Source organism: Otolemur garnettii, unplaced genomic scaffold (assembly GCF_000181295.1).
Source record: "Otolemur garnettii isolate 467f Iridium unplaced genomic scaffold, OtoGar3 scaffold00027, whole genome shotgun sequence".
Classification (NCBI taxonomy): Eukaryota; Metazoa; Chordata; class Mammalia; order Primates; family Galagidae; genus Otolemur; species Otolemur garnettii.
In genome coordinates this window covers 277379-295365 of record NW_003852422.1, presented here as the reverse complement: position 1 = coordinate 295365, position 17987 = coordinate 277379, and the positions used below count along the sequence as shown (strand labels likewise).

At 49.2% G+C, this 17987-nt stretch overlaps 1 protein-coding gene across 3 annotated transcripts in view; it reads right to left on the bottom strand.

Moving 5' to 3' along the window:
* The window catches only part of PQLC1 (PQ loop repeat containing 1), a 39336-nt gene extending 27543 nt beyond the window's left edge, over positions 1–11793 (bottom strand). For 2 of the 3 annotated variants that reach the window (XR_002773054.1, XM_003788389.3), the window contains exons 1-2: positions 11000–11202; positions 4439–4572 (exon numbers count right to left, since the gene is read on the bottom strand). Coding sequence is in view for 2 of the 3 variants with exons in the window: in XM_003788389.3 (XP_003788437.1) it covers positions 4439–4572; positions 11000–11202 (337 nt within the window). In the remaining variant the exon portion in view is untranslated. Of the gene's footprint in view, positions 1–4438; positions 4573–10999; positions 11327–11739 lie in introns of those variants that run through there. The other variant, XM_003788388.3, reaches the window with a different exon arrangement.
* Positions 11794–17987: the final 6194 nt, after the last annotated feature.

Below are 17987 nucleotides of genomic sequence, written 5' to 3'. Positions count from 1 at the left end.
AAAAAAAAAAAAAAAGACTTCATTTTGTCGGGTGCAGTAGCTCACCCTGTAATCCTAGCACTCTGGGAGGCCAAGGCGGGTAGATCACTTGAGCTCAGGAGTTTGAGACCAGCCTAAGCAAGAGTGAGACCCCATCTCTACTTAAAAATAGAAAACTAGCCGGGTGTTGCAGCAGGAACCTGTGGTCCTAGGTACATAGGAGGCTGAGGCAGGAGGATGACTTAAGCCCAGGAGTTTGAGGTTGCTGTGAGCTATGATGATGCCATAGCACTCTAGCCTGGCAACACAGTGAAACTCTGACTCAAAATAAATAAATAAGGAACAAAGGAGACAGCCCAGAAGAGTAGTGAGGGGCTTTTCATTTTCCTATGGATGAAGGGTGTTGTGCTTGTGCTTATTGGAGTCCTAATCCTCTAGAGACACATTTTGAACTATTCACAAATAGAACTATGGCTGTGATTTGCTTCAGAAACCATAGAAAGGGATGAATAGGCCAGGCCCATCAGCTTTATGCTTCCCATGACCACTCTGTGTAATCAAGAGTGAAAGGTTTAACACAGGCAGGCACTTGCTCCCCAGGCCAGGCTAGCACATGGCTGCAGGAGAGGCCCTGCTCCAGCGGAGGTGGTGACCATGCATCTGCCAGTCTACCTTCGAGGGATGTGCCAGGCACGCCCCTCCAGCTACTCTGACCTCCTTCCACACAAGCAAGGGCACCAGAAAATGTCTCTGTGGAATGAGTTGGATTTTAAGTCTGATGCTAATTTTGAAAATTATACCAACATTGTGATAGGAGACTGAAGGAAAAAAAAAGACCTGGAGAGCCAAATGCCCAGGTGGCCACTCGGAGGCAGGCGGGGGCTCCTTCACACTCACTTCACATCCCTCCGTCTTCCCTGAACATCCATACAAGCATACACAGCTAGCTCTTCAAGACCAGACAACCAGCCACAGGTTTAGTTTTGTAAATAACCTGCCCTTTCTTCTTTAATACCCTATATGCCTTTTTACTATTAACTTTCAAATTGAATTGGTGACCTTCAAAATGTAAAAATCCCTGTAACAGAGAGCTGGAAAACAGCGCCACTTCTATTTTTTTAGGTTGTGAAATATCCCTCCCAGTGCCACCTACCTCTGCAACTATGGGGTTCCTGCAGCATCAGCTAAACCAGGACTTGGCCTGAGCTTTCTGGTTTTCTTCATAACTCTCCCTGCCCTTCAGCAGATGAGAAGAAATGAACCCACTCATTTCATAAGGCCTCTCTTAGGAACACCTGTCTCTTACACAGAGAGACGTAAACATATGACTCCATCTTGGACTCAAATGTTAAGAGTACTCCAGGTGTGAGTAATGTAACTACATGTCAGTCTACATGGTTTAGATTTCCCACTTGGGGTCCTGAGGGGCCCACTGGAGCACACTGCACAGAGGAGCAGGGTTGGCTGGAGGTGGGAAGCCCTGGCTGGAGTTTCCACAGCCCTACCAGCTTGCTCCCCAAGGAACTCCAGCCTCAGGTCATCTGTTTCCCAATATTCCACGTCTGGAAGAAAAGGGGAACAGAAAAGGGCTCCTAGGGTCATGGCAGCAGTGAGAACAGTGATTTACAGCCTTGGAGGCTAGAAGTCCCACATGGGTCTAATGGACTAAAATTATTCCAGCTGCTATCAGAACTGAGTTCCTCCTGGTGTTAGGACTAAGACTAAGGCAAGAGGATTCCTTGCTGGTTGTGAAGCCACAGCTAGCCCAGCTTCCAGAGTCCTGCACCATCTTCAGAGAACCAAGTGCATCTTGAGCCAAGTCCCTCTGATTGGTGTTTCCACTTCTGAGGACACTTTTAATTAGATTAGGCCTACATAGATAACCAAGGACCCTCTGCCCATCTCGAGGTCCCTGCCATAATCACATCTGCAGCGTCAATTTGCCATGTGAGACAACATGTCACAGGTTCCCAGGATTAGAGTGTGGACATATTAGAGGCTGTTTTTCTGCCCACCATGGAAGGGCACTTTACGCATTCAGGATCCAGCCCTAGCTAGATTTTAGTTAACCAGAACAGAGATACTTCTTTGGAAAAACGTACACAGAACATTAGGAATCCATCATCTCTTTTTCTTATCTGAAATGCTCCTTGGGTGAGAATGCTGGAGGAAAGTAAGTCCTGCCCTTGCTCACCTGCACCCACACCTGCAGGCTGATGTCCCAGTGAAGCAGGGTGCACAACACCAGTCCTGGAAGGCATTCCTGCACTCCAGCAACATCACAGGATTGTTACTCACTAAGTGGGCCACACTTCCTAGATATTCACAACCTGTGATATCTGGAACCCATGTCCATGTACCACATGGGGGCCTAAGCAGCATCAGGCAAGGGCACAAAGCCTGGCTTCCAATCTACAGCCAAACAGCAATAGAAATGCTGAGCAAGGCCTATGGCACTCTCTCAGCTTCCAAACCTCCCTTGCAGTCAGGAAAAAGACTGAGGCTCCAAGGGGCCTGGGGAAGAGTCAGAGACTTACAAGAAGAAAGCTGCATTACCTGAGCAGAAACATACAGCCACAGCTCCTCCCTCACCTTGCATGAGACCTGGACCAGTTTTAAAATCCAGCTTTCGGCTTGGTGCCTGTGGCTCAAGTGGCTAAGGTGCCAGACACATACACTTAAGGTGGCGGGTTTGAATCCATCCCGGGCCCGCCAAAACAACAATGATGGCTGCAACCAAAAAATAGCCGGGCATGTGGCGGGCGCCTGTGGTCCCAGTTACTTGGGAGGCTGAGGCAGGAGACTCGCTTGAGGCCAGGAATTGGAGGTTGCTGTGAGCTGTGATGCCATAGCACTCTACCCAGGGGGGATAGCTTGAGGCTCTGTGTCAAAAAAAAAAAAAAAAAAAAATCCAGCTTTCTAGGCAGGATCAGTAGTATAATTGGCACTATCTCTGCTATAATTTCAAACCCAAATCTCAACAGGAGGGTAGAGAGCAGTTACTCAGGGAGAGGAGAACTGGCAATTAATAGGGGAGTGAGAACAAAACACACCAGAAAACAGATGTCAGTGGCAACTTTCACACTGAAAACGTCACTCATAAGAGTCAGGGTAGCCTTCCCAGAGACTGGATTTAGCACACATTCAACTCTCCCTGAAAACAGACACAGAAAAGGAAGAGGAAGGGTCCTCACAAAGGAGGAGCACATAGAGACTGGGACAAGTGTCTGGGCAGCTCCCCAGTAAGATTTCAAAGGTACAGTAGCCCCAAAGCTAAACAAACTCTGGGGAAAGTGCTTCTCCAAGCAGCAGCTGAGATTAAATCGGGTGCTCTCTCACCACCCTCCAGACAACACTAAAGTGAAAGCTGTCTAAGATTTAGCATTAGAAGAAAGACACAAGGAAGCCTTTAATTCTCCTGCATTCAAGAAGCCTGCCAGCCTACATGTTCAAACAAAGAAGGTCAGATTGGAAGAAACTTGCAGAAGAGAAGGCAAAAACAGGCTGGCCATGGTGGCTCACGACTGTAATCCCAGCACTCTGGGAAGCTGAGGTGGGTGGATCGCTTGAGCTAATGAGTTCAAGATCAGTCTGAACAAGAACGAGACCCCATCTCTACTAAAAATAGAAAAATGAGATGGGCGTTGTAGCAGGCACCTGTAGTCCCAGCTACTCAGGAGACTGAGGCAAGAGGACTGCTTGAGCCCAGGAGTTTGAGGTTGCTGTGAGCTATGATGCCACAGCACTCTATCTGGGGTGACAAAGTGAAATGTTATATCAAAAGAAAAAAAGAGAGAGAGAAAGAGAGAGAAGGCAAAAACAGCAAGAAGTATTTTCTATTTTCCAAGTTGACAAATGTTAAGGAGTGGCACATACCAAGTATGTGCTAAACATGGGCTAATCATGTGCTACATGTGTCACGCATTGCTAGGTGTGTGCCAAGCATGTTAGGTGTGTCCTAAGCATAGATCGCAGAGCATGCAGACCTTACACATGACTCCATGGAGGGTCACCTCCATCAATGCAGCCCAACACTGGGTGCCCGTCTAACATTGTATGTGAGAAAGATCCATGAACTCAGTCATGGGTGACAGTAAAAAAAAAAAGGGTACCACATAAAAGCTACCCTGCAAGACAGGAAACTGCCCTCTCGGGCACTATCTGTGACCCAGCTGAGCCACAAACAGAGGCACTCCTGGCTCTGACTCAGGATCTACAGCTGCAATCCTCAGCCAGGGTGTGGTGTGAAGACCAATCGCTGCCTCACGGCTGGAAATGCTTCACTTTCGGAAGTCATTTAACATATAGAAATGCTATCAGTCAGAGACAGCAGCATATTCAGTGAAATGGAAGCTATTTATATAATGTAAACTGGCTTCTATTTCCCCAGTAAACTTGAGACAGGCTCTGCTTGTCAATTTCGTGGGGCCCTTATGTCTGAAAGTTATTAATCACCAACCTGCAAAGGAGCGGCGTTTTATGTTCAGTTCGTTCGCCACACGGACCTCGGTGCAGAGCTTCAGCATCAACAGCATGGTGGCAATCATGACCACACTCTGCCACAGCAGTGGGGACTCGAAACGCCTCCCAAACCTGCAGTGCAAAGCCCGCGTCAGTGGAGTCCGCGTCAGGGGAGCCCGCGTGGGCATGGGGGGAGCCCACGTCTGGGGAGCCCATGGCAGCAGACATCAGGGAAGCCCACTTCAGGGGAGTCCATGTGTGGAGGGGAGCCTACATGGTGGGAGAGCCCATGTTGGGGGAGCCTGTGTGAGGGGATCAGGTGCAGCCTGACCAGAAGAGGGGCACTGGGGGGACCTTTAAGACCATGTGGCCAACAGACTCCAATCACCATGAGCTGGGCTGGGCTGGGCTGTGCTGGAGAGGCCAGCAACACTGGGACAGCCTGACCTAAGACCCTTTTGCACAACACATGGGTTCTTTCAAGTGCCAGAGTCTCCTTCCTGCCTCCCTACCAGATCACAGAGCCCCACACCTGGCTGCACCAGGGCCAGCTACCAGATGTAAGGGGTCTTGAGTCCCTTCCTCCAGTGTAGCCCAGGTGTCCAAGGCCCTTCCCACTCTGGCTGGAGGTCGGGTGGCTGGGCCAGAGCAGCCCAAGGTACCCACAGAGCAGACAGAGCAGCAACTGGGTCAGAAGCCAAATTTCTACCCTCAACCCCGACCAGAGAATAAAAGGCAACAAGGACACAGCCCCCTCCCTCCCTGACACCCCTGCCTATCCCAGGCTCCCAGGCCTTCTTGCTGACTCTCTGCCAGTGTAGGGCATCTCACCAATACTACCTCGGGCCTTTGGGAGGACAGGACCTAGGGAATCACCCTGACGCTGGAACCCCAGGCCTGCAGGGTCACCACCCCCAGGGCTGGGCCAGGGTCCACCATCCTTTGAAAGCTCCCACCCTATCCTAATCTGAATCCCACCACAACCAGCCTGCAGAGCTCATTTGGCCTGAAGATATGTCCAGAACTTGAGTGGTCATCACATATGAGCTCTCTTGGAGACCCTACAGAGCCATCTAATGTCCCACCCTCCTAAGCCAAGAAACTGGAAGGTGACAAGCCCATAGCCTCTGCCTTTCTGTCTGCCTCTTGGGGTGGTCTGATGCCCACCCATCCACTCTGGCTACCATGAGAGGGAACTAACCAGAATCCTGCAGGAAATTAAAATAACAAAAGACATTTTTACCAAGCTCAGCAGAAACATTTGTTGCTAGCAATTTGTAAATCACAAACTTGGATACAGCCTGGTGTTGTAACTGATATGAAAAGGAAAAATGTTCCACAAAGGTAGAAGACTGACCCTCAGATTCCCTCTAATGCTACAAGTCCATGTTCATGATCATAGCTCACTGCCAGAGTGAATTCTAACCAACCAGGGTGGCTCTCAGGCAGCTCAAAGTGTGCCCTGGACAGCAGCTCAGAGATTCACCCACAGAGCCTACTCAGCCTGTGGCCCAGCAGGTGGAAAGGTGCCACCAGAGGGAGCAGATTCCAGGTGAGGCTCCAGCAACAAGGAAAAAGCCGCAGATAATGGTAGGTGGGGATACAGGGAGCTGAGAGGGACTGACTCCTCAGGGGATGGCCACACCAATTCTCCAGGCTCAGTTTCATCTGGGCTAACACACCACTGGTTCAGGAGCCTCTCCCATGTCTTCTGGGAGCTCAACAAACAGCAGCTGCCTGGGGTCATGGAAATGTAAGGAGACCCTAGAAGGCAGAGAAAAGAGCTGCCCATACCCCAGTGGAGATAGAAAGTTGGGCTGGAGTTAGACCAGCTGTATCCCCAGAGATCACCCAGGATCCTGCTGTTTTCCTGTGAAGACTGAGAAACACACAGGGAAGGGCTCAGAAGCAGAGGGAGGAGGAAATGTCTCCCAGACCAGGCCCAGGGAAAGAGGACACCAGGCTGCAAAGAGGCAGCTGTGACCTGGGGCTTGTCAGGACAGGCTGTGTGGATCCAGCACCTGTGACCCACTGTCCCCAGGCCTCAGTCTCTTCATTTGTGAAGGGCAGATCACAACCCTACAGTTGCTGCAGGACACAGCCAGCTCCCAGTCACCTTTAGTTCTTCTCTACTGGCCAGGAGGCCAAGCCGCTGCCTCTGGGGCATGCTGGAGAAGAGCTGCCTTGCTGTTCAACAGCGCCTCACCCCCATGCATCTCTGGCAGTGAGGGTGAGTGATGTGGGCCACCATGTGCAAAAGTCCACTTCTGTTTTTTAAATGTTCATAGAGAAACTATGTGGGGAAATCAAGGTTTGAGTTTCCTTACATACCACACGGCCAAAAATCAAATCTAGATGAACCAAATACTCACAGTAAAGACCAAGAACATTTAAGACAAAATGAGAAGGAACAGAGGTGAAGGTTTAACCAATTTTAGGATAAAGGAAAAGACAAAATTTCAACCAGCACAGCTTTTCACAAAATTAGTATAAGGGGCTGGGTGCAGTGGTTCATACCTGTAATCTTAGCACTCTGGGAGGCCAAGGCAGGTGGATCACCTGAGCTTAGGAGTTTGAGACCAGCCTGAGCAAAAGCAAGACCCCATCTTACTAAAAACAGAAAAACTAGCTGGGCATTGTGGTGGATACCTATAGTCCCACCTACTTGAGAGGTTGAAGTAGGAGGATCACTTGAGCCCTAGAGTTTGAGGTTGCTGTGAGCTATGATGCCATAGCACTCCAGCAGGGCACAGAGTAAGGCTCCATCTCAAAAAAAAAAAGATGTACTAGGAACAAAACAAATATGAAAAAAAAATTCAACATTATTAGTAATTTTTTAAAAACTAATTAAAATAGAAAGATATCTTTTTTACTTATGTAATTGGTTTAAGTTTTCTTCCCTTATTTATTTATTTATTTACTTATTTAATTTTTGGAGACAAAGTTTCACTCTCTTGCGCACGCTAGAGTGCCCTGGCTCAGCTTTCCAAAGTAACAGAAAAACACTAATGGAAGAGAAGCTGTGTATCTATCTACTCCCCTATGCAACACTGAATCTATCGCCCGCAGTAGCAAAATGTCACCATATCTCTGATACAGTGTTTTCATTCTTAAGAGCCAGCAAAGGCTGAGTGTCCCACAGCTGTGGCTCCCCTGGAGATGATGAGGCTCTGGCCAGCCCTGCAGCCTTACCCTCTTCTCCTCCACATAAACATTAGCTACACAGCATGAGCCAGCCCCTTTCCTGTCTTCTGATACCATAGATGCCAAATTGTGCACATCAGCATCTCATGGCGTGTGATCTGCTGAATGCTACTTTTGCAAAATGATAATAAGGATTATAAGAAACAAAAGCATGAAAGTTACGTAAGTTTTTTCAGTTTATAGAACTTCTCACATGTGGCACACCCACAATCCTTGATGGGACAGGACACCGACCAAAGGGACTGGGCTCTTGGAAGTATGCTGAAGTTCCTAAGTGCAGCGCTGTCCTGCTGTGGACCCACCAGCTACCTCACTTGGATCCTGCCTCAGCCCCCTTTGCTCTCTCCCAACCTGTACCTACATGCAAGCATACACAATCCACATATCCCTTCCTCCCTTCCGCTGAGGCACAAACCCTGAAGCCTCTGACACATGGGAAACCCTCAAAACCTGTTAAATGAAAAAGGTTGCTAACCTAGTAAGGGTGGAGCACAGCAGTGGTGACAAGAAGCTCTTATAGGGTGTCCACCTTTTTTTTTCTCTCTCTCTATTGCATATTGGAAGAGGAGTTATCTTGAGCCACACAATCACAATCATTCATGAAAGCTGATGGGCCAAAAAAAAAAAGAAAAGAAAGAAAGAAAGAAAAAGAAAAGAAGGGTACATGCATAATTTTTGTGTATCTGACACCACAAATAAACAAAAAATGTCTGGAGAAAGAAATAAGCTGGTACTTGCCTCACCTCTTGTCAGACTAAGGAATTCATCTGTTACCCAAACCCATCAGTGAAAAAGTAAATGAGATCAAAAGTTTTACTTTTATTTATAGAAAAGTCAGCAATTTTGGAGAGTAGTAGGGATATCTCTTTAAAGAACTCTCTCTTCTTTCTCTTTGTTACTTTTAAATTTTACAATAAAAATAAATACCAGTAATGTTATCATTTATTATGGTATATGTTAGATTTCCCTTCATAGATTATAAAGTTATATATCTTCCTTTCTTAAAGTGGTTAGTTATATCTTTAAAGTATTTTTATTTTAGACTAAATTTATAGTCAGTTTACACTTTACTGGGTATACACAGTGCCCTCGGTCTTTGACTAGTACCATGGAGTTTAGTTCCTCAACTTATCTATGATGGTAGGCCTTCGAAGTGAAAAAATGATCTTCAGATGTCAGCAAGTAAGCTTATCTAGTCCTGTTAAGTTCTGACCAGCAGCGCCCTGCATGAAATGGCTGTTCAAGAGAAAGAACAGTGGCTGGTAACATTCTCAGCAGAGGGCCAGACTTAGGGTGGTACCCAGACTGCCTGTTGGACTCTAGTAAATTTTTTCAGTTTACACAGTAAATCAGCCCTGCAGGATTATAGAACTGTGCAGGGTGAGGCACTGGGAAGGCACACCCCTGGGCTGCAGAGACCCTCTGCCCTCCCTGCTTGACTACCACAGTCTCCTGGTACGTGCTGTGGAATCAGGGCCTTGTGTGTTCCCAGTGGCCACACAGGCTGTGAGGGACCTAGGACTGCTCCTGATGTGGAGTTTATGGAAAGGAGCAGTGGAGGAAGTTCAGCCCCTCCCGCCCCCACCCCAGAAGTCTCCCAGTGTTTTACTAGGAAAGAAATCAAGATGAAGAGAGAACTCCCAGCGCATTGTCTTCATCAGGAATGGGAACACTGCTCTGTGTCAAATGCCAGTGAGGTCCAGAGGCAGTGTTAAGATGGCACCAGGGAACTGGCTTAATTTCTGACTTCTCCAAACAGGATACTGGCATATACATCAGGTAATTTCTTTTAGCAATTCTGAACTATAAGCCTACTGGGGAGGAAACACCTCTAAATAGAACTTTTCCCATTTGGTAACCCCAGCTTGGGCAGTTCTCCTCCATTAGTTTAGAGGAAGGGTACTGCAAAGTCCTAAAGCTGAGTGGGTTCCCTCACAGCCTAATCCCTGTGTGCCCAGACATGGTGGGTGCCCGCTGGCTGGTCTGCTCCCTGCACAAAAGTGAACGGCACTAGACACAATTATACTTAAGGACCTGCCTCATGCACCTTACACTTTAGGGTGTCTCACCTCAGCCAAAGGGAAAGGGGAAGGAAGGAAGGGCCCTTCAAAGTGAGCACCTCTGACCCCTGCCCAGCTGCAGCCTGGCCAGAGACAAGACTCAAACTCAAGAAAGCTGCTGCAGTCAGCACCTTGGAGACAAATTCTCATGAGCCCACCATCTGAAAATCCCAGGTAGGGTAGACCTGGCACACAGTGGACAATAAGTCAACAGCTGTGGAGGCCAGGGCTGGGACAGGACCCAAAGCAGCAAAGAGAACTTCTGGGCCTACGAATCCAAAGTGGACATATCTGTCAGAACTCAACAAATTCCACACTTAAAATGGCACACATTACTTTATGTAAATCATATCTCCATAAGGTTGATTTAAAAACTAATTACAGTAGAATCTCCATAGCTGACCACTGACCACCTCCTTAAGTTGACCTAATTTTCACAGGCCAGACATGCACCACATGGGCATACCAGTATGGTAGGCCAAGTTCCTTAGGATGACCACCTCTGTGTGTTGACCAGTGTGTTACTGTCCCTTAGTGGGGGTCAACTTACAGATATAAAAAGGCAGAGCTCTGGACACCAGTTGCCTGAAGTCCTGCTCTGTGTGGCCTTAAGACTACCCAGAAGAGGGGGAAATTGGAGCTTTTTTGGCCTCAGAATGCAGCTACGAAACCTCTTTCATTTCCTATGAAAATTTGCCCTTCCAATTGTCTGCCCTGAACAATTGTTAAAATTAACTTCAATTTCCTTAGCAAAATGCAAATAACAACAGAAGGTGGCCTGAGAGGGGCAGAAAAAATATTCTCCACTTAAGTATTAGCCGGAACATCTGACTTCCTATGAAAACGAGGAAGAAAAACCACAGGACAGCCCCTCCCCTACCGGATGCCACACCAGACTGCAGGCCCTTAGCTTCCAAGCCGCGGTCCCGGCCTCCACCCTCTTCCCGGCTTCCTCACCCCCCACCCCCGCCATTGCAAATGTAAATTCCCAGAGGGAGGGACTCGGTCCCCGGGGCCTCTCACCTCCCGCCCGCCTGACATTAGAGGAGGAGGCAGATCTGTAGATATATTTGAGATTCTCTGCTCCAATACCACTATTTTCAGAAACATAAATTCATAAGAAGTTGTCACTTGCCTGAGACCACACAAGGTAGGGCCGGGCCATCACGGCAGCGCACCCTCTACCGCGCTCCTCCGCAGAAGGGCGGGCACTCGCGCGCCAGAGGCCCCAGCCAGACCCCCAGAAGGAGAAAGCCATCTTTCCGGGGACACCTAGGTGCCAGCCCCCAACTCACCAGAAGAGGATCCGTAGAATATTGGCTACCAGCAGCACCAGACACACGTGAGTGGAGAAGCCCTCGGCGTTCTGCGTCCTGCGGATGTCCCGGTACTGTGGGACGTAAGGCACCACCCCTCCGAAGACCATGGCCCCGGCCGCCCCCCAGGAAGCCAGCTGCTGCAGCGGGACCAGGAGCCAGTCCAAGCCTTCCGCTTCCATCCCGGAACCAGGGCCACCCGCCCGCCGCCTGAGGTCCGCCTACACCTGGCTGAAGCCTCGGCTCTCACCGGTCCCTGAGGTAACACACCGCCGCCGCCAATGCGCGACCCGCCACCATCGGCGCCTGGAAAGGAGGGAAGAGGGTGAAGAACTCAAGTCCGATCGGTTGGGGGCTGGGTCCGGGCGCACCTGTGCTTGGCAAGGAAGCACAGAGGTAAGGCCCGGGCACAGAGCGCAGCCCCGAGGCCCAGGGCGCACCGCGGGGCTTGACAGGGACCTTAGGCAGGGGCGGCGGGCGCAGGGCCGGCGGTGGAGGGAAGGAGTGCCAGAGGGCGACCCAGGAAGGGGACTTTACTGCCAGGGTGTGGTTCAGTCCAGTGGGGTGGGGGGAAGACTGGCCGGGATAGGGGGGCGCGCGGCCCGGTGGGGCACTCACGGCTGAGGCCGGCGGCCGTGACCCAGTATTCTGGCTCCAAGTCTTAGGCCCCCGGGGACTGCCCTGCACAAACCCCCAGGAAGGGATAGGGTTAGAGTTACCGCGCCCTGCAGAACGCCAGGGATCCGAGCGCCCCTTACCAGCGCGCGCTCCGCTGGTCTGTCCGTCTGTGAGCGCGAGCGCTGGGAGCCACGCCTTCGTGACGTCACAATGCCCAGAAGCCGGCCCGCCCCTGGGCAGCCGAGCGACGCCACTGGGTCCTAGAACGCGCCAGGCAGTGAGAGTCCTGGATCCCGATGCTGTGGGGACGGCCACCAAGCGCTCAGCTAAACTCTGCCCGGCCCAGGTCAGAAAATAGCTGCCTGGCCGAACCGCATCCTCAGGCCAGATGCCCGCGTGGACCGTCTCCAGCTATCCCGGTGACAAAGGGCTTCTGTATATGAGGCTTGCAAGGAGGACGCGGTGCCGGGGCAGGGAGGACTTGGTCCCTTTGCCGCGTCACCTGAGGGCAAGACGTCCTGGGGATATCAAGGGGCCTCTGCGCCCATTTGCTATCAGGACGAGTCTGTCCAGCTGGATCCTGACTCAAGGGACCTGCAGAGTCCGCTGGGAAGTTTGTGGCGTCCGGGAGGCAGTTCTGACCCCCAAAGAAGGTTGACCACTCTCGGGTGGGGCCAGGCGAGGGGTCTGCCGGAAGGGCCAGGACATAGACTCTGGTGGGAGACTGGGGAGCGTGGAGCCAACCCTGTGGCCAAGTACACACACACACACACACACCACCCGGTGCAGCTCCAGAGCATAAGAGACCAACTCCAAGCCTTTGGGGTCTGTAGCAGAAAGCCCTCATCCCGCCCCTGCTTTGTGCAGCCACTGCAAGGAGCACAGCAGGTGTGGGAGAGCCAGCTTCCTCACATCTGTGTCCACTTCCCCCAGGTCCAAGTGGCGTGGCCTCCTGCTTCCTGCCTTGTTGGTTTTGTGGAAAATCACAGAGATTATTAACAGCCTAACTCAGAGTAGCCCCAGCAGGCCAGGGTTACAAGGAGATTCCCAGATAAGACACAGCATCAGGGCCCCTCCAGTGTCCCCACCCCTACCCCACTCAGCACTATTCAGAGAAGCAGCACTAGAAAGTGTAGGGGAACAAAGACACAGAAGAAGGCTGTGGCAGGGCTGGGAAAGAAAGTAGGTGTTCTTACCTAGTCACACCCTCCTCCCAGCTCTAGAGCCCCTAACATCTTCCATTCTTTTCCTCCTGGAGGTTGGACTAGGAGCACAGCCTTCCCTTCTGTCTCACTAGAGCGCCTTACACCTCCTTTGTCCCAAACATGGCTGAGAGAATGTGGAGCCCATTAGGCGAATTGGTGGCCAGCCCATAGTCTACTACTTTCCAGAGTGTGCCAAGGCACGCATCCCAGCTCAGGAGTCCACTAAGTGGATACAAACCTTGAATTCTTGGTGCACACCCCACAGAGGGTGTAGTTGCCACCCCACCCTATGGGGGCCCTCTGTGGGGTGTCCATAGGGTGGGGTGGCAACTACAGAGTTGGTTTGTACCCTTTGAATGCTGGGATCCAAACCTAGGTCAGCGCAGCACTCAGAACTGCACTCCTCACAGGTACTGATGTCACATAGTACTCTGCTCTCCCAAACAGAAGAGACCAGCCAGCCCATGTAAGGCTGGAAAACAACCCCCACAGATGTCATATCCTAATTCCAGCAACCTGTGAATTTTACCTTTTATGGAAAAAAAAATTTTTGCAGATGAGATTAAATTAATCCACCTTGGATTATCCAGGTGGGCCATAAACACAATCAGGATTCTTCATAAGAGGAAGAAGAAATTGATGGCACACAGAAGGGCAGCCCATGTGAAGGTGCTGCAGAGGGAGATCTGAAGATGTGGCTTTGAAGAGTGGCCTGTTACAGCCACAAGCTGAGGCATGCAGCCATCTGAAGCTGAAAGAAGCAAAGAAGCAACTCCCCAGCAGCATCTACAGCGGCATGGACCTGCCAGCACCTCAATTTCAGCCCAGTAAAACTAATTCCAGAGGTGTGATCTCCAGAACTGTGAAGGAATAAATTATGTTATTTCAAGCTACCTAGGTTATGGGAATTTGTCACAGAAGCCACTGGAAACCAACACAGAAGCCCAAAGTGAGTGACCAGCAAGGTCATCAGAGAGGAAGTAGAGGTACTCTGGTCACTCTTTCCATCTGCTCTTGAGGAGCAAGTCCTGAGGGCCCATCCCAGAGAGTGTTACCTGAGTATAGACACCCTGGGAGCCATTTCAAAAGTTGCCTAATGGATGGTGCCTTTGAAATGAAAAGTAAACATAAGTGGCCTTGGTCCTAAGTCTGGGATGTTGGAGGAGGGCTGCTAGCCACTCACCCTGGTTCTTGAGGAAACTTGTGATGAGATTAAAAAAAACCCTAGGGGCTTGGCTCTAACATTCAGCAGCAGAGAAACTTGTGGTGTCAGGTCCCATGTGCAAGGTGCTTGGCAGTCATTACTCTCATCCTTGCAGCAAAAAATAGCTGGGGAGATGGCAAGCCAGCAGGATTTCTTGTGGCCTGTAGAGAATTAAGACTACAGGAGACACTGGCCCCTCAAATCTGAAGAGACAGTCACAGCCACCCAAAACAGAAGCCACAGGACATACTGGCTTTAATGGAAAAAGTGGACAACATGCAAGAGAGGACAGGTCATGTCAGGAGATGGAAACAATAAGAAGGAATTAAAAGACAATGGTGGAAATCCCACTAACAGATAGAAAGAATACTTTCACAGCTTCATCAGCTGCCTTGGCAGAACAAAGAACAGACTCAGTGAATGTGAAGGTAGGTCTATGGAAACTTTCCAGGCTGAAAAGCAAGGAGAAAAAAGGATGGGGGAAACAACACAGCAGACCATCCCAGGATGACGTCAAGGGGTGTAACCAGTACACTGGGAGCACCAGGGGAGGGGGAGCATAAGAAATGGTGGAATGGTGAGAAAATCATAAAATTAGTGACAGACACCAAACCATATATCCAGGAAACAGAGAACATCAAGCAAGGCAAGTGTCAAAAAATAAAGCAAAACAAGACTAAAACCACACCCAGGCCTGTCCTACTCAAACTGAATAAAACCAAAGACAACAAGAAAATCTTGAAGAAAACCAGAGGGGAAAAACACTTTCCCTGCAGAGGAATAAGAGTAGGGATTACAATGTAATGTCTTTCAGAAACTGCAGGCAAAATAAGGTGAAGTGGACCAGGTGCAGTGACACATTCATAATCCCAGCACTGTGGGAGGCCAAGGCAGGTGGACTGCTTGAGCTCAGGAGTTTGAGACCAGCCTGAGCAAGAGTAAGACCCAGTCTCTATTAAAAATAGAAAACTCAGCTCAGCGCCTGTGGCTCAAGCGGCTAAGGTGCCAGCCACATACACCTAAGGTGGCGGGTTCGAATCCCCAGCCCGGGCCCGCCAAACAACAATGATGGCTGCAACCAAAAAAATGGCCAGGCGTTGTGGCGGGCGCCTGTAGTCCCAGCTACTTGGGAGGCTGAGGCAGGAGACTCGCTTGAGCCCAGGAGTTGGAGGTTGCTATGAGCTGTGATGCCATGGCACTCTACCCAGGGGGACAGCTTGAGGCTCCGTCTCAAAAAAAAAAAAAAAAATAAAAAACTCAGGCTTGGTGCCCATAGCTGAGGGGTTAGGGCGCTAGCCACATGCAGCAGGGCTGGCAGGGCCGAACCCTGCCTGGACCTGCTAAACAACAATGACCAAAAAGAAGAAAGAAATAGCTGGGCATTGTGGTGGGAGCCTATCGTCTAGCTACTTGGGAGGCTGAGGCAAGAGAATTGTTTAAGCCAGGAGTTTGAGGTTGCTGTGAGCTGTGACACCACAGTACTCTACTGAGAGCGACATAGTGAGATTCTGTCTCAAAAAAAAAAAAAAAATAGAAAACTCAGCCAGGTGGTGGCAGGTGCCTATAGTTCCAGCTATTTGGGAGGCTGAAGAAAGAGGATTACTTTAGCCCAGGAGTTTGGGGTTGCTGTGAGCTAGGCTGATGCTGCTACACTCTAGCTTGGGCAGCAGAATGAAACTCTCTCTCTCTTAAAAAAAAAAAAAAAAAAAAAAAGTTGACTAATGGTACATTAAAAAGTGAAAGTTAAAATTATGAAAATATTGCTACTTTTAGAATAAATAAGAAGCAAAAAATATATTCAAAAAATTCTATACTCTGTATACCTACGTCTATAACCCCTCTTAAAGGGCATAGACTGACCCACACAGACCAAGGAACTGAGTCAACTGGCCTTGGACCCTCCATCTAAGGAAATGCTTTCTGGTGGACTGGCTTACTCACCCAGATGGCAGCCTGCACCAAAGGACTGATGGTTCTGCTCAAGACCAGCCAATTAACAGACCCTGAGTGCCTAACCCTTGCCCACTAAACTGTCTTTAAAACCCCTGACTCCCCAATCTTCAAATGTGTTTGAAAAATTCCACTATGTATAATAAACTCTTTCTCTGGACATTGGCTTTCTCCTGGGCAGAGGGCAGGTGAACCTGGCTGGGTGGCAACAGTAGCACCATGCAACCTCTGTATTCCTCCCATAAAGAAAAGTTGGGCTCGGCGCCTATGGTTCAAGTGGCTAAGGCGCCAGCCACATACACCTGAGCTGGCGGGTTCGAATCCAGCCTGGGCCCGCCAAACAACAGTGATGGCCGCAACCAAAAGAAATAGCCGGGCATTATGGTGGGCACCTGTAGTCCCAGCTACTTGGGAGGCAGAAGCAGGAGACTCACTTGAGCCCAGGAGTTGGAGGTTGCTGTGACCTGTGATGCCACTGCACTCTACCCAGGGTGACAGCTTGAGGCTCTGTCTCAAAAAAAAAAAAAAAAAAGTTGAACATGGCAGGTTAATTGTCAACAGTTCTCCCTTTTGTTTTTTCTTTCTTTTTTGGTTGAGACAGAGTATCACTCTGTCTTCCTGAGTAGAATGCTGTGGCATCAGCATAGCTCACAGCAAACTCAAACTCCTGGGCTCAAGTGATCCTCCTTCTTCAGCCTTCCAAGTGGCTGGGACTAGAGGCACCTGCCACAATACCTGGCTGAGCCTCCCTCCCTCCCTTCCTTCCTTCCTTCTTTTCTCTCTTTCTCTTTTTTTTTTGAGACAGAGTCCCACTTTGTCACCTAGAGACCTGTGGCATCACAGCTCACAGCAACCTCAACTCTTGGGCTTAAGTATTTCTCTTGCCTCAGCCTCCCAAGTAGCTGGGACTATAGGTGCCCACCACAGGCTATTTCCAAAGATGAGGTCTCACTCTGGCTCAGGCTGGTCTCAAACCTGTGAGCTCAGGCAGTCTTACCCACCTCAGCCTCCCAGAGTGCTAGGATTACAGGCATAAACTACAGTGCCTGGCCCAGGTTTTCTGTTTTCATTAGAAAAACTTTAACAGAACAACTTCATTCAATACTTTAAATTGAAAATATACATTATTCAATCACTTTGATGAATCAACTGATACTACTGACAGTGCAGGTTTTATACTTCATTCAGATCATAATAGATTTTCTTTGCTACAAAGAGTTACTTATTTGGATACTCCTGCAAACCAAATGAGGGGAACAGATATCTTCAATAATTTTAAGATAAATGTCATAAAGCTGGACTGTATTTGGTAAATTTAGAGATGGTGCACCTTCTCTGACAGGAAAATATGAAAGGTTTATTTCTTGCACAGATAAGAAAAACATTGGCAGATCCAGATGCTCTCATTTCTTTTCATTGTATCCTGCATCAGCAAAGTCTCTGTGCCAAATCTACTACTTTAAGTGACATGTGCAACCAGGTATAAGTATTGATAACTCCATCTGTGCAAATGCAACCAAGCATTGTCAGTTTCCTAACATGCTGAAGTTGAACTATGAGGTGTTTAGTGTGGGTTTACCATATCTTCTAAAGTGTGTTGCCTATTGCAGAGACAGGTACTAGCCAAAATTTTCTTTCTATGAGAGCAGATAGTTAAATCTTATGAAGAACAGAATCAGCAATCTGAATTATTGAAAGATTTTTATAGGGATGCTGCATTTCCGTATGATATGTCAAATAAAAATGACTATTTCTTTGCAAGGTAAAAAAACTAAGTCTATAGGATCTGTGCCTGTAGCTCAGTGGTTAGGGCATCAGCCACATACACCAAGGCAGGCGGGTTCAAACCCAACCCAGGCCTGCTAAACAACAATGACAACTGCAGCAAAAAAATAGCCAGGCATTGTGGTGAGTGCCTGTAGTCTCAGCTACTTGGGAGGCTGAGGCAAGAGAATCACTTAAGCCCAAGAGTTTGAGGTTGCTGTGAGCT